Below are 15,951 nucleotides of genomic sequence, written 5' to 3' on the forward strand. Positions count from 1 at the left end.
AGAGGTTTTTATGTAAAATAAACTCTCATGTTTTACATATGATTACAATAGCTTGTACTATTTCCAAATAAACTGCAGGGACTGGATTCTGACTTTCAAAGTCTCAGCGTTCTTCTGGGCAGGGCTCAGTTTGCGCAGCTGCCTGGATGCACCCTTGCTGCCCTGACTGAGCGTTTTAGGTTGTAGAGACAAAATCATTTGCTGAGCCCCATGGGATTCAAATCTGGCTGGCCTTTCTGCAGGAAAGAGGAATGAAGATTCTTCTTTCCCAGTGAAACCTTTGGGATGCCCTCCTTCCCCTCCTCTGTGCTGGTCAAGGTTCTTGGGTTGCAAAGGACCAGAAACCACCACTGGTTAACTCAAACTGAAAAGGGATTATTGGCAAGATCTTGGGTAGTTGAGAGTTTATGGGAGGCTGGAGAATGGCACTCAGAACAGGGGCAGGAATTCAAGGAGGCTGAGTTGGCTGGAATCAGAGCCAAAATCAGGCCCTGAAATAGTCTGGATCGGATGTCGCTGCTGTTGCCACCACTGGTGAGGACTGGACACTGGCCTCCATCCTTGGCACAGCTGCCACTGCCATTCTTGCTGCAGTTTTTATTTTAAACTACCCATTGCATCTTTGTTTCTACATGCTGCAGAACCTACTACTCAAAAAATCATTGCGTGCAGAGCTGGTACTCACCTATGCATTGTCATTGTCACCTCCTACTGTCATACTTGTTCTTAACATATCGAAATACTGTCCTACCACCCTGGGCCCATTCTCCACCCACCATTTTACAATCCATCCACTGAATGGTTAACGCCTAGCATAGGGAGGGGGGCTCCGAAAAAGTGCTACAGCTGGCATCTACTGTGCTCGTTGGACATTTATGGCCAAGTGATAGTAGTTTGGATGTTATTCCTGACCATGTGTACTTTAGATCAGTTTGTAAGTTAAGAGTGGGGTTGACACTTAGAAATTACTAACATCTATATTGAAAAATACAAAATGTGCAAAGGGCTACCCACATACGATAGTGATTACTCATCATGTGAATCGAGGCATCCTTTGTGTTTGGTTTATAAGACATTTCCATTCATCTCTTCCTCTGCCTAAGAATGCTATTGTGCTATGTACTTATTTTTAAAAGTAAGATGAATTAAACTAAACTATACAGAGGGAATTGGTAAATGAATTAAGGAGTGTTATTACTATGGAATATTATATAGCCAGTAAAGTGATGGATATCATGACTGTGAAAATCCAGGAAAATGTTAATGAAAGGTTTAATTTAAAAATTAGAACACAAAACTGTCAAGACATTATGTTTACAACTATATAAGTGCTATTTACACGGGTAGATAACGGTAGAAAGGACTGTAAAGCAATAAAAGTACTTCCTGTTACGCTGACTCCATGCTTGAATCAATAACATTTCTTCCCTCATACTTTAAAAGTGGAGTAAATAAAATTGTGACGTAATAAAATTGATTACTAAAATTATTTTAAAAATAAAAATGGATGATATCACAACAGCCGTTTTGGTCCTGAGAAGCAAACTGAGGTATCATAAAACCAGGATTGGAAACCACTGGGGCGTACAGAACACACAGAGGACAAATGCTTCCACCACGTAGAGAATGATCTGAGGGGCTGTTGAAGGTCACTGATAGTCTCAGGTGTAGTTGACAGTGACAGAGGCAAAGGTACTGCTGATTTGCGCTGTGTACGGTTTAGAATGATTTCCTTGTTGCCCTGAGCATTCTAGTCAGTCAATTCCAAGGACGGTGAACAAGGCAGCTGCCTAGAAAGGAAACAAGTGCTTGTGTTAAAAAGGAAACTGAAGCATGTCTCCTTGTGCAGACCCTCAGACCATACCTTGACCTTCTTATTACAGAATTCATGAACCAGGGAGTCGATTTCCTTTACATCATTGTTTCTCACACTTTAAAGTGCATAGGGACCAGCTGGGGATCTTGTTAAAATGCAGATTCTGGTTCATTTGGTAGGGTCAACTCTGAGTTTCTGCATTTTTAGTAAGCTCCCAGCTGACACCACTGCTGCTGGTCTGTGGACCACACTTTAAATAGCAAGTTTGCACGTAGCCTGAAGACTTCCTTTTTTGATTGTCCTTCAGATGTATTCAACTAGACCTTGCTATTCAAAATATGAGTAAGACCTGTACTTTGAAAAACTACGAAACACTGCTGAGGGAAACTGAAGAAGGCCTGCAGAAAGGAAGAGATTGTCAATTCTTATGATTTGGAAGCTTCAGTATTGTTAAAATGTTAATTTTCCCCAGATTAATGTATAGACTCAACGTAATCACAATAAAAATCCCAGTGGGCTTTTTTGTTTTTGCTTTTGGTTAACAAGATGATTCTAAACTTCATATGAAAATGCAAAGGAGGGGCAGGCCCGGTTACTCAGGCGGTTGGAGCTCCGTGCTCCTAACTCCGAAGGCTGCCGGTTCGATTCCCACATGGGCCAGTGGGCTCTCAACCACAAGGTTGCTAGTTCAACTCCTCGCGTCCCGCAAGGGATGGTGGGCTCCGCCCCCTGCAACTAAGATTGAACACGGCACCTTGAGCTGAGCTGCCTCCCAGATGGCTCAGTTGGTTGGAGTTCAGCCTCTCAACCACAAGGTTGCCAGCTCGATTCCTCAACTCCCGCAAGGGATGGTGGGCTGCGCCCCCTGCAACTAGCAATGGCAACTGGACCTGGAGCTGAGCTGCGCCCTCCAAAACTAAGACTGAAAGGACAACTTGAAGCTGAACAGCACCCTCCACAACTAGGATTGAAGGGACAACAACTTGACTTGAAAAAAACGTCCTGGAAGTACACACTGTTCCCCAATAAAGTCCTGTTCCCCTTCCCCAATAAAATCTTAAAAAAAAAAAAAATGCAAAGGACCTAGATAGAAGAGCCAAAACAATTTTGAAAAAGAATGAAGTAGGAAGACTCATCACTACCTAATTTCAAGATTTACTATAAAACTATAGTAATCCAGATAATGTGTTATTGGAGAGACAGATCAATGGGACGGAATGAAGTCCAGAAGTAGACTCATACATATGTGGCCAGCGGCTAAATTGTGTTATGCTAAGTGAGAGAAGCCAGGTACAAATTACATATACTATGATGCCATTTATATAAAATTCTAGGAAAGGTGAAACTGTAGTGACAAAGCAGGTCAGAGTTTACTGGAGACTTGGGATGAGACTGTAGTAAACGAATATCTATTTGAATATCAGTGCTGAGAAGAGCAGTGCCGAGGAGCCTGGGCCTTCCTGTCGGGCTGCAGGGGTTCTGTCCCCAACTCTGCCGCATAGGCACGCAAGCTAGTCACCTCTCTGTGCCTTGGTTTCTTCATCCAAGTAAACTAATGCAATGTTAGTACTTACCTTGGGTGGTTTTTGTGGGGATCAAATGAATCAATACCTTTAAAGCATCTAGAACATTTCCCTGTGCATAATAAGCTATATTTGTTGTTGCTGCTGCTGCTGTTCTTGTTACTATTATTAACTTTTGATAATCAGTTTGTGTTGTGATTTTACCGTTCCTCTTAACATTTGTTTCTTTCTTTCACCCTCTCCTTGACCTATGTACACTCATGTAACTTGAGATTTTTGATAGAATGTTAGAACTGGAAGAGATCTTGGCTAGTATTGAAACCAAGTATGGGTGACAAAAGGCCAAGGAGGTTGAGTGATGTACCCAAGGTCATGTTAGTACATAGCTGACCAATAACCAGAAGGCTGGCCAAGCGACTCCTGGTTTGGCTCTGTTTTATCAAGGATTATATATGTCTTTTGCATTTTTAATGCCTGCCATAGGGATTTATCTTGAACCTGCCATTCATTAATTCCATTGTATGGTGTTTGTTTTTCTGCAGAGCAGTTCAGAGCCCCAGCTGCAGAAGACTTGTCCTGCCACCATCATGAGCTCTGGTAAGTCATTTTAATCCCTTTTCCTTCTGGACAAATCTACAAAACTGGGCAGTTTACCCAGATTTCCCACGTATTCCAAAGGCCCCAACTGCATTTCATTTTTTAATTTTTGTGACCTGGGTAAGCACCAAAGCTTTGTCATAAATCATCATCATCACTATCGTCACCTTCGTTCTTTTTTCTTTTTTTAATTGGGGAATATTGGGGAACAGTGAGTTTTTCCAGGATGCAGCTCAGCTCCAAGTCCAGTTGCCGTTTTCAATCTTTAGTTGCAGGGGGCACAGCCCACCAGCCCATGCGGGAATTGAACCGGCAACCTTGTTGTTGAGAGCTGGCGCTCTAACCAACTGAGCCATCCGGCCACCTCTCTGGAAACTCAGTGGCAGCTCGTTGTCTTCAATCTAGTTCTGGAGGGTGTAGCTCACTGGCCCATGTGGGAATTGAACCGGCAACCTTGTTGTTGAGAGCTCACGCTCTAACCAACCGAGCTATCCGGCCACCCCTCAGTCACCTCATTATTAATGATTTATTATCTACTATGTGATAAGAACAGTGCTATATACGCTTTACATGGACCATGTCCTAATCTTTATAATAGCTTCCTTTTCCTCTGTTTTTAACAACTTTATTGAGATATAATTGGCATGCAATAAACTGCAAATGTTTTAAGAATACAATTTGATAAATTTGGACATATGTATACACCTCAGCACATTTCTTAATCACAGTGGCAGCAGCAGAAGTAAACTGATTGACCGTAATTGCCCCAGGGTGCGGGCTAATCTAACACTTCCTGCACCCGGGCTGGCAGAGCAGCTTGCACACCCTTTTGCTGTGCCTTTGGTAGTAAAAATCAAGACCTAAACAAATGCCCAATTTTGAGTATTTTTTAGTTTAGAGCTGGGGTGGAAAGTACAGGCTAGGAAGGCAGAGAAAGGAATAGGTCCCTGCTCATTGTGCGGCCAAGAGCGACATGTCAGCTTTCCAGCCCAGAATTTGAGGCAGAGGAGTTTCTATCTGGAGATTAGGCATGCCTTGAGACGTGTCCTGGACCTGTACAGGCTAGGAAGGCTGTGGAGGTGAGGGGATCATTCAAGGCTCTCTTAATCCTGCTTGCATCATCTCCAGAATGTTAGCAGAGACCTCTGTAGATTAAAAACAAGTCTTGCCATTTATTTACCTTTCCGCCAGGTCCTAAACTCTGCTGGATAGTATGTGCTTAGGACAGGGAGGGCCCCGCCCGGGTGGAACAGCTCAGAGCCACAACTTGGCTTCCTCATGTACCCCCTGTATGGCTTTGGGCCCATGATAGACCCTTCTCTACATTCTCCTCTGTAAAATGGACACCCTGAAAGTATTATGTGAGGGATTGTGTGAGCATTAACTGAGGCAGTGCTTTTGAAGTACTGGGCTTGCCCAAGGCTTGGCCAGTGTTCACCCGTGGGTTATCAGCTCCGATTTCCTCCGTGCACGGAGAGGGACCTGGTTTGTTTGGCCCTGATTCCTTGAGTGCTTTTGCTGTGCAGCGGGAGCGTACATACCTTTTCCCTCCAAGTGGATTCTGGTATTGCCAGCAGCTCCTGCTTTGCAACTCATTTTTTGTTTTTGTTTGACTTCTTGTTGTCATTTAAAACAGGCCAGGGCTTTTTCTTTTCTTTTCTTTTTTTTTTAAAGCTTTCGCTCTGCAGCTTAAAGGTTTTTGTTCTTCTAATATCAGAATTGGGCCTAAACTGGCATTGCCACTCCGGGTATGAATAAAGGCAGAGGAAGTAGGAAGGGAGAGGCCAGGCAGGAGCGTGGGGGTGTGGACATGCCTGTGGACTTCTCCCCAGGTTCTCCCTCTCGGGTGTGGTGCTAGAAGGAGGCAAGAGTCCCAAAAAATCTGGACCCGTTGACCTGATAATCCCACTCTTGGGAGTTTCTATTTTAATTCGAAGGAAACATCACCCGGGTGGGGAATGAGTAGTTTCATTCTTTGTATTTACTTGTTGGAATAGCATGCCACTGTTAAAAATGATGATTAGGAAGAAAGCAGCTATGTAGAAAATATTTGTTTTAAACTTCGGAAAGAATAGCTTGAAAATGATGCTTTCTTTACATTTTAATACGAGACTGGGCTCCCAGTCACCCGGGGAAGTGCTTTACCTGCATTATCTCATTTCATTCTCTCCTCTTCTCCTGGGAAGCCTACAAAGGTGGGCGTGGTTTACCACTCCCACTCTGTAGAGGGGGAAACTGAGGCTGTAAGGGGTTAATAATTTGTCTGGGATCACCCAGCTATGGTGTAGTGGAGCTGAGGCAAACCCAGGCTGTTAGACACCGAGACACTGTTTGCTGCAGAGGTTTGAGTCTGAGGGGATGGAATCATTTTTCAAAATTCTTCAATTTTAGCTGTATTAATTGAAAGGGGAAAAAAAGAAAGAATGAAAACCTTTAACTTGCAGAGCCAAAGTTTAAAAAAACGAAAAGGAAAGACATGGGGTTGGGCCTGGTGGAAGCTCAGAGGCGGCCCCGATGCTAGCCTGGGGAGGCCCCAAGCAAGGCCCACAGTCCTAGAAAGGAGACAGCCAAGAGGGATTGGGGAATTACTTAGATTTCTGGCCTCATTGTCAACCGTTCTCATTCCATCCCAGAAATCTAGGTGCAGGGGAGACTTTGGCATCTGGGAGAATGAGCCTTCATCCATAGGTGGGTGGAGGGCAATGAACAGGACAGAACCTGTGGGGCCAATGTCGGGAGGTCCAGGCTGCTGGTGGGGACAGGCAGTGGCCCTGCTCATGTCTGCATCCGGGAGCATCCAGGTTGGCCTGTTAGGGTAGTTTGTGTCAGGGAGGCTGATTGTTACAAGACTAGTAGGTGCCTCGTCTCAGCCAAGTGAGCTGCTGGGGTTTGGAACAGGGATTCAGTGCCAGCACTTGGGGAAATGGAATTATATGTCAACCAGGTATATATCCTATAGAATATATAGGATATAGAACATATCTGGTTTATATATAAACCATTTTATGTAGGACATATCTGGTCTATGTATATAGAATATATGTACTTTTTATTTTAAAAATAAAGTGTTTGTCCCAGTTGGGGATGAAGAAGATGAGCTGTGGATAGAGCAAACCAGAGTTCAAATCCTAGCTTAGTGATAATTAAATTCTGGCATCCTCTCCGAGCCTCACATTTCTTATCTATAAAGTAGCAGTTTCTAACACCCAGCTTCAGCGCCCTGTGTCTTAAGGACAAAATGAGATGCTCATTATGGAATGCTTAGTATGGGTTCTCAGATCCAGGCGAATAGATGTTTGGGGAAAAAAAACACCCAAAAACATAGCAGTTATGATTATACTTGTGGCTTGATTGGCTCCTGGTTGTCAGAGGTTCACTCCAAGCACAGCGATCACATGTCCCCGGGTGTCAGTGTCTGCCCATATCCCACTCATCTTTCTCCTGCCTCCATCACTTCTGGGATGGGGAACTGGGTGGGGCTTAGTCTGCAGGTGGGCAGCAAGGGTCTCAGTGTTGGCTGCTAAGCAGAACTCAGAAAGGTCTCAGCTGATTGGAGGTGACATTTGAGGTGATCCTCCAGGATGCATAGATTTCCCCAAGATAAGAAAAGGGGAGGAGGGATTCTCAGCCAGAGCCTCAAAGGAACCAGGCCCTAAGCTCTGAAAGTATCTGACATGTCAAGGGTTTGTGAGGTGGTGGGCACGGCTGGCGGGGAAGGAGGGCAGTGCCACTGGAGCAGGGTTGGGAGCAGTGGTGGAAGAGCCTCTAGTCTAGGGCGAATTGCCCAGGCTTTGTCCCTTAGGTAGCTGCTGGCCACTGGGGCTTGTTTCTTTTTGCTTTTAATTATCAAGAAGTTCAGTATGTTAATTTAAATATGACCAGGTATGCCAAAATATAGGTCTTTTCCTACTTAGTAAAAAATTATATTCCAAATAGTCATTTGTACACTTTTGTGAACTTGGAATACGTTTTTTCTCATGAAAATGATAATATACATAAATGATTGAATTCCCAAACTAAACTCCAATATTTTTATTTTCAAAATAGGTGAAATACAGCATATTTAAAGTAGAGGGATTTTAGAAAATCATATTGCATTGTACTGATTGGTTTTCATCTGTTCTGTATCTTGGGGCTTTTTAACCAAGGAAAGGCTGTGATTAGATCAGGGTCTAGAAGGCGTTCCCAGGATACACACTGAGGGTTGGGGTAGAAAAGGGACAGAATGGAGGCAGGGAGAGCGGTCAGGAAGGCATGTCATCTCTGGGACAATAACACAAGCGCCTCAGCTGGGGACAGTGGCCTGGTTAGGAGGGGGCAGTGTCTAGAGATGTTTCATGGGAGGGAGAGCATGATTTTGATGACAGCAGAATGTGGGGTGGGGTGAAGGAAAGTGTCAAAGAACTTGAGGTTTTAGTTGTCTGGCAGCTCTCTGGATGCACAGGGATAGCTTTGAGCTGGCCTTCGGATGGGTAGCCTTTGTCAGGCAGAGATGCCATTTTGAGGGAATTAAGCAGATTTTTTTTTTTTAATGTCAGAAACAAAGCCATAGCAAGAAGGCAGGAGAATGTACATAATCCACCACATACAGCTTTTGCCTTGTCTTCTGGTTTGAGCCACACAATTCGCAGAATCCTCCGATGGGGAGCATCCATCCCCAGGCCTGAGAAAGCCTGCGTGTCCCTAGCACCTCACAGCAGGTGGAACTCAATACCTGTTGGGGAGCCCTCGTCACGAGCCTCGTGCTTTTTTTCTTTCTTTCTTTCAGAATGTGATGTTGGTGCTTCTAAAGCCGTGGTGAACGGGTTGGCACCAGGCAGCAATGGGCAGGACAAAGGTAAGGCTTTTGAAAGGAAGCCTGACTGAGTATTGGAAAGTGTTTCTAGAAGGAGCAGAGGGTGTTGGGCCTGGCCCGATATTGGTGGGAACAGTCACTGGTCCAATCAGGCCGTGAGTGGGAAACCTGTTTCCCAGGCTGACTTTCTGAAACCGTGAGCATGTTCCTACATCTCATGAGTCTCAGACTGCTGTTTCCCACTGTGAGATGACATGAAAAACTGTCCCTAGCTTAGGATGTTTCGAATAACAGATCAAATATATAGACCGAGGTGTACCCCATGTCTGGCACACAGGGCGTCTATCAACCTGAAATCTCTCTGCCCCAGCATTTCAGCCTCACAGTCCTACCGCCTAAGGCAAGAGCCTAAGTTGCTGAAATATGTTATTTCAGTGGCAGTAGTTTCACGTGCATCCTCTCAGATTTTCAGTTTTTAAAAATTTTCAGACAAAAGGTTTAAGTATGAAATGAATGGTGGCTAAGACGACCTCTGAGGTCCCGTCTGTCTTACAGTTAGTCTCTCGTCCTGCACATCTCAACGTGGCTGCCCGAGTAGGAGCCGCAGGGCTTCCCATGTCGGTTTGCAGTGTGGTGTGAGTTGGAGTGATGAGATACGGGTTCGAGTGCCGGTTCTGTTGCTCACAGGTATCTCAGGAAGTCCTTTGTCTTTATAAGGGTGTGAGTCCCAGTATCTAGGAAATGAGGGAATTGGATGATCTGCAGTGTTTATTCCTGCTTCCAATTCTGGGTGCCCGTGATTCTCTCTGTGCTCATCCCATATGATATCAAACAGGGAGGGCAAAAGTCCTGTCAAAAATGCACCATCTCTCAAAGAATAATTTCAGCAAGTGTGATGTGTTTGGCCTTTATGATTTTCATCTGGTTTAGCCAAATATTTCTTTTGAAACAAGGCCAAGTGTAAAGTGAGAAGGAAGAGCCGAGAGGGAAGGCATAGAGAGCAGGAGGGCTGGGCACTGGGGTCCGGTTGGTGTTTCCTGCTGCTGGCCTGTTCTCTTGCCCTGCCCACACGTGGGGTGTGGGGCTGTGTTCTCGGGGTCCTGGACAGTCTTGGCTAGGTTTCACGTAGGGAATGTTGAGGCTGGTGCCTATGGAGTGTTTCCAGGGGAGTGTTGAGCTATCTGGTGAGGAGCACGGAGAGAGGTGGACCCCACTGCTTTTAAAAAATTGTGGGGCCATCGATTCCATCCTGGTGAATTCACTGAAAGAGGAGACTTCAGGGGTGTGGGGGGAGGGTGGTAGGTGGAAGTGGAGTTCACTCTGTCCTCCATAAGACTCACCTTTAGTTGGAAAGAGGAGGCAGATGCAACCTGAAGGTCATCGTGGTGGCCTGGGGAGGTCGCTGAACCTGGTGCCAGGACAGTTGAGATCTAGTCTCAGCCTCTTGAGAGCTGGATGACTGAGCAGCTCTCTGAGCCTTTTCTTCTTCCTCTGAAAATGGTAACATAACAAAAATATCCCACCCAGCCTATCTCCCCGGTGGTCATAAAGATCAGTCAATAGGATTGCTGTGAAAGGGTGTTTGTATCTTAATACATGCAGTATTATTATTATTGACTTAGTTATTGATGGCCATATGACTGCCGGATGCCTGATGGAAGAGCAGCGTGATGGGCCGGAAGGTGAACTGTCTATTGCTGAGGTGCCTCCCTCCCTCCTGTCCCTTTGACAGGCTCACCAGCATGATGCTGATGCAGCGGTGACCGTCTCGCTTCCTGAACAGTATTCCCCCCAGTTATTACATGGATGTGGGGCCATAAGACCTCAGGGTTTTATTCATTAGAGTGATGTTGGCACCATAATAGCACGTGAGCTCCCATCTCTCTTTATTTGCTGCTATTAGAGTGACAGGCTGAGGGAAGGCCTCACAACAGGCTTATTGTGAGAAGGAGGGTGTGGAGATACGCCCACCATTGAGATTTCAGAATCCTGGGAGGCAGGGGCCCCAGGGAAGCCTGTGTGTAGATAAGCATGAGCACCCCGGATCTGAGGACAGCAGCCTTTGCCACACCCCAGTTATCCCAGCTCTCTCAAAGCTTAGCTGTGTGTCAGGATCCTGGATTGTGCACTTGGGTGCTGCCCAGAGTCTTTGAACAAGCACTTGGACACTTGGCAACCTCTTGCCCAGGAAAGAGTGGGTTTAAGAAAGACCATCTGCTGCCCAGCAGATGGGGGTTCTGATTTGCTTGGGGGAAAAGGGCTCTGATTGTCAGAGCAGGCACAGGACCCCAGAAGTTATGATTCTGGGGAAGCAACTGTGATGGCTGAAAGAACCAGGCAACTCATGACCTTGTTCCTTTCCTTCCTCCACTCCCCTGAAACCTGAGCCACAGCTCTGTTCCCCCCAGCACACACACCCCAATATTCTCCCAGGGGGCCCCTTGGACCCTGATTGCTCTCCCCTTACTCTATTTGCCAGGCCATCTGTGTCTGTGTAAATCTTGGCATGTTCCTGCTGTAGCAGGAGGCACAGAAACAATGACCAACTGCATTTGGGTGACGGTTGGAGGGAGAGTTCTGCCGTCTTGGCAGGGACCTCTACAGAGAGAAAGCAGGTTATTTCAAATTACAGCATCTACTGCTCTTTCTATTGTTCTTTTCATGTGGGTGAGTTCCTCCTATTGTCCCTTCCCAGTTCCTCAACTGTCTAAGTGTTTCCCAAATGTTGTTTCTGGATGCACCATTTACCCTTTTGTGTTTTCAGCAACTGCCGACCCTTTACGTGCACGCTCTATTTCTGCTGTTAAAATAATTCCTGTGAAGACAGTGAAAAACTCTTCAGGCCTAGTACTCCCTCCAGGTATCTCTCCTTGGGTTGGCTTCATTTTTGAATTGTTAGCAGATCATGCATGGTTTTCCTTTCTTCTTTCCTTCTAACAAAGACTTGGAGGCTTAATCTTTGCATGCTTAGGAGCCATTCCCTCTCACTTCTTCGGTTGGTTTCCTTTCTTGGTTCGTTCGTGTGTGTGCGCGTGTGTGTGTGTGTGTGTGTCACTCTGTGTGTGTGTGTCTGGAGACTAACTGACAGAGACCTTACCCCTCCCCTCTTTAGAAGAAGGGTCAGTGCAGAGGCTAAACATTTACTCTGGCATGGGATTGGAGTGCATGGACTTCTTAGGTTCTCTCTGGAGGTTTCCAGCTCCCAATACCTTATTTAGAACTCCAGTCTCCCAGAGAACTAATGTGGCTGCACAGGGCACCTCTGAATTGGGCTGAACTTGAAGCAGCTGCCTTAAATGCCAAACCTAGATGTGCCTGTGATGCTCACGGGGTCATTTCCAGAGCATTCCTTCCCCACCCGCAGCTGCACCTGCAGTCACTTCCTACATATCCTCTCCAAGGAGAGCTACAGTTCAGATGGCAGCTCCAGCTCACAGCTAGCTTCCTTCTCTACAGAACAGGATGAGTGAGGCCTAGGTAGTACTTTACCCCACTGGTGCTTTCAGGAGTTGGGCAAATCTGGCTGTGCATCCAGGAACCTATGGGTGGGCTGGATTTGTCAGCCCTTTGTCCTTTTGAAAAGACCATGAATCAGTTCTCTTAATAGTTTTGTGACATCAGTGACTTATCCTCTTGGTCGGGTTGGACAAGTCAGCTGCTCTCCAAGGCCGCTGCGCGCTTGGCCATACAGTTTTGTTGTGCTTTGCTTTTAGTGGAAGAGGTGCTGATGGGGCAGACCTGTTTTCTTCTATAACACTAATGACTGTTGTGTCTGAATTATCGGAAAGGGGGCTGTGGGAGTAGAAAGAAGGAAAGAGAGAGAAGAGGATTTGCTTCTCTCCACCCTGGCACAGGAATCGGGATGAATTGGACATCTGAGCCCACATCCTGCCCAATGTCTACCTTAAATTTTACCCCAAACTCCTAGGCTTGAGAATTTTAGGTCAGAGATCCTGGCTATGCTGCGAACAATTAAAAAAAAATGAACTGTACAATTTAATTCAGCTTAGCTGCACAGAAAGAAACATTTAGCACGGGGACCTTCTAGAACTCTGTGGTCTGCGTCGGTTTCTTGCCTCCCAGGACTGATTTTCCTGGAGGATGAGCGTTCAGCTCCTTTGAAGCCTATTTTGAAATCCTTCTCAGTGGAATTCTGAAAAATGACCTGGGTCTGTTATTAGGCCATTGTTGACTGTCAGAGAGGTCAGGACCCAGTGACGGCTCAGCTGGGGATGCACTGAACACTGTTCGTGGAAGAATTTGACATTTCTAGTCATTTCTTTGGTGTGAATTTTCTTCATTAAGTTTGGAACGTGAGGCTCTCTCACCCATGATCTTTCTCCCCAGGCAGTATATCCTGTCTCATCATTTCAGGGGTCTTGACTTGCTGATAGAAGATTTTTCTTTTCCTTTTTCCATTGGACAACTGCAGGGAGCAGTGATTCTCTGCAGAACAACCACCTAATACCTGATGTTGCCAGCTTGATCTTTTATAAGAAATATGGTCTAGAAGCTTGAGAAATCTTTCATAAACCTCGAACTCTGCCTTACTAATTGGTCAGACGTCTGCTCACCAATCTAAACTTCATTTAATAAAAAGAATAAACCTACTTTCATTTTGAAATGTTTTCATTCATTTCAGCTGATACGGTAACTCGTACGTTTATTCAGAACTTGCTATTGCCTCCATTTTTCCCTAACCTCATGATGTGTGGTAAACCTCTAAAAATGTGATTCGTCCCTCTCCACCATCCACAAATTAATTTTCATTGCTTACAAGACTTTGTGTGTCTGTAACCAGGTTCATCTTATCCCCCAGCTGTAACAAGTTGCTCGCTGACTGTTGTTTAATTCTTCAGGAGCCTTGGATTCAGTCTTCTCTTTTGGGTCTTTCCTTTTCAGATATGGATCCTACAAAAGTCTGCACTGGGAAGGGAGCCGTGACTCTCCGGGCATCATCCTCCTACAGGGAAACCCCAAGCAGTAGCCCTGTGAGCCCTCAGGAAACCCCACAACATGAAAGCAAACCAGGTGTGCTACCCCTGTGACTGGGGCAGGTGTTCACAGCCATATGGGGAGGACTTGGATTCATCAGCTGCCTCCTGATTGTCCCAGGGGCCCCTGGGACAGTCAGCTCCTTGTCCCATCTGTGATGGGTGGTAATCAATACCCTGAATTGGCAGGTACTCACTTGCTTGAGGCAAAGGCACAGCAGCCACCACCGCTTTATTAGCTTTGACTGAACAGATGAGCAGAAACCCTGTTACAGAGCTGGTGGCTCTGCAGACTGCATGGCATTGGTGAGGACAGAGATGGCTCAAGGGCATGAGGAGGGAGTGGTGAGATGGGCTAGCAGTGAGGTGTCTCTGAGCCCATCCCGCTTTTGAGAGCTTGGCTATGATGGCCAGGCAGGGCTGGGGCTGGGAAGAAGCCAGGGGAGACTGAGAGGTGCAGGCCGCTGACTGACCTGGCTCACGGGAAAGGACAGGTGGGGCAGGGCTCAGGACGGGGTGGTGACCTGCCAGCTGAGGAAGCAGGATCAGAAGAGCAGTTCTGAAGGGAGACGAAAGAAGTCAGTCTGAAGCCCACCGCCCCGCCCTGGCCCTTGGTAAGCCTGGGTGCCTAGAGCATGGTGTCGAGGTTTAGACCTGGGACTTGGAACCTGATAGACCTGTGTTCAAGTCCTCCACCACGTGTTGGCTGTGCAATCTTGGATGAGGTATTTACTCTCAACCCTAGTGATCTCATATGTAGAATGGGGTTGATAACTGCACCTGCCCCATAGCATTATTGCAAGGATGAAATCTGTAAAGTGTTTTGCACCACAGCTGGTTGCATGGGATAAGCTATTAGATGGTTATGGTTATGATTACTTTGACCTCTATGGAGAGAGAGCTCCACAAGTGTCCTGGGAGTCAGGAAACAGAACTTGGAGGTTCCACATGCACACTTAGCATACTGGGGCAGCCACTCTCCACTCTGTAGGATGGTAAGTGGTTCTCACACTTGAGCTGCATCAGAATCACCAGAAGTATAAAGACAGGTTCCTGGGCCCCAGGCCAGAGCTGTAGAATGTATGATTCCCACTTGTAGGGCTGGGGTGGGGTCCGAGGTTTTGCGTTTCTGACAGGTTCCCCGGTCATGCTGATGCTGGTCCAAGGACCACATTTGGGAAGTACTGCTTTAGGGGATGGGAGTGTTCTTTCTTGAAGGAAGGAAATAAAGGGAAAAAAGGAATTGGGTGGCAACTACTTCCTTGGGACCAAAATGGAAAGGAAGTAGGGCATAAAAACTCTTTGGTACAGTGGGGAGCAGTATGCTGTGATACGGTGGAATTATATAGGAGGGAGATAGTCAGTGCCCAGCATCCTGGGAACTGACTTTCATCCTGTCCCAGCCTCCTGTAACAGGTGCCAAGGCAGATGTCCGAGGACGAGGCCAGGCTGGGGTTAGAGCGCATGACCATTCTGGTCATGTTGGTCCCTGTGGAAGGCTTCTTTCTCCCTTGGCTCAGGGAAGGCATGAGTGGCCTCCAGCACTACAAGTCAAAAGTAGCTGCTTGGTGCTCGATCCCTGAGCTCATACCTGACTCTTGCTCCACTGTGGTTTGCCACTCTCATCTCCAGGAAAGGTGGGGCCAAGGAGCGAAGACGAAATAATTTCCTCCTAAGACAAGTCTAATCCAGCCTCTCCAGGCCTAACTGGGAAGATCTAACTTCCAACTTGGAGGACATTTGGGAAAGAGAATCCCAAGGGATGGTTAAAGACAAAAACCATGCTACAGCCCAACAGGCCAATAAAATTAACCAACCTGGCCCGTCCTCTGGAGGTGAATGGGAGGAGAGGGAGTCTTGAGCTCCCCCTGGTGGTTACAGTGTGGCACTAACAATGCAAATGCTACTCTATCCCACTGTCTCTAGGCTTTTGCTACATGTGATTTGAGGCACTTTAGGAAGCTCTCTCTAGTCCCCAAATAATTCTATATCTTATAAATTTCTAATACCTAACATGGGTGGAAAATGTTCATGGTTTAAAGTTCAACTACTCTGAAGAATTAGGGGATAGTCATCAGTCATTCACACCTTACAGTAAATCAATCTTAGCATATTATTTTCATCCGGATAAATTGAGGAATCCAAATCATTTATTCAGACATTCATTTAGCATCCTCTCTGTGCCAGGCACTAAGTGAGTCACTGGGAATTGTGATGAGAAGTGGG

General features: G+C 46.2%; 1 protein-coding gene across 50 annotated transcripts in view; it reads left to right on the forward strand.

The window, feature by feature from the left end:
• SORBS1 (sorbin and SH3 domain containing 1) overlaps positions 1-15,951 on the forward strand; it is a 218,452-nt gene that overhangs the window by 98,835 nt on the left and 103,666 nt on the right. For 34 of the 50 annotated variants that reach the window (XM_033130465.1, XM_033130473.1, XM_033130469.1 and 31 more), the window contains exons 3-6: positions 3,882-3,936; positions 8,705-8,773; positions 11,496-11,591; positions 13,634-13,762. In XM_033130465.1, coding sequence (XP_032986356.1) covers positions 3,882-3,936; positions 8,705-8,773; positions 11,496-11,591; positions 13,634-13,762 — 349 coding nt within the window. The remainder of the gene's footprint in view (positions 1-3,881; positions 3,937-8,704; positions 8,774-11,495; positions 11,592-13,633; positions 13,763-15,951) is intronic. The other 16 variants (XM_033130467.1, XM_033130491.1, XM_033130497.1 and 13 more) reach the window with 2 other exon arrangements.

Source organism: Rhinolophus ferrumequinum, chromosome 16, assembly GCF_004115265.2.
Source record: "Rhinolophus ferrumequinum isolate MPI-CBG mRhiFer1 chromosome 16, mRhiFer1_v1.p, whole genome shotgun sequence".
Lineage (NCBI taxonomy): Eukaryota > Metazoa > Chordata > Mammalia > Chiroptera > Rhinolophidae > Rhinolophus > Rhinolophus ferrumequinum.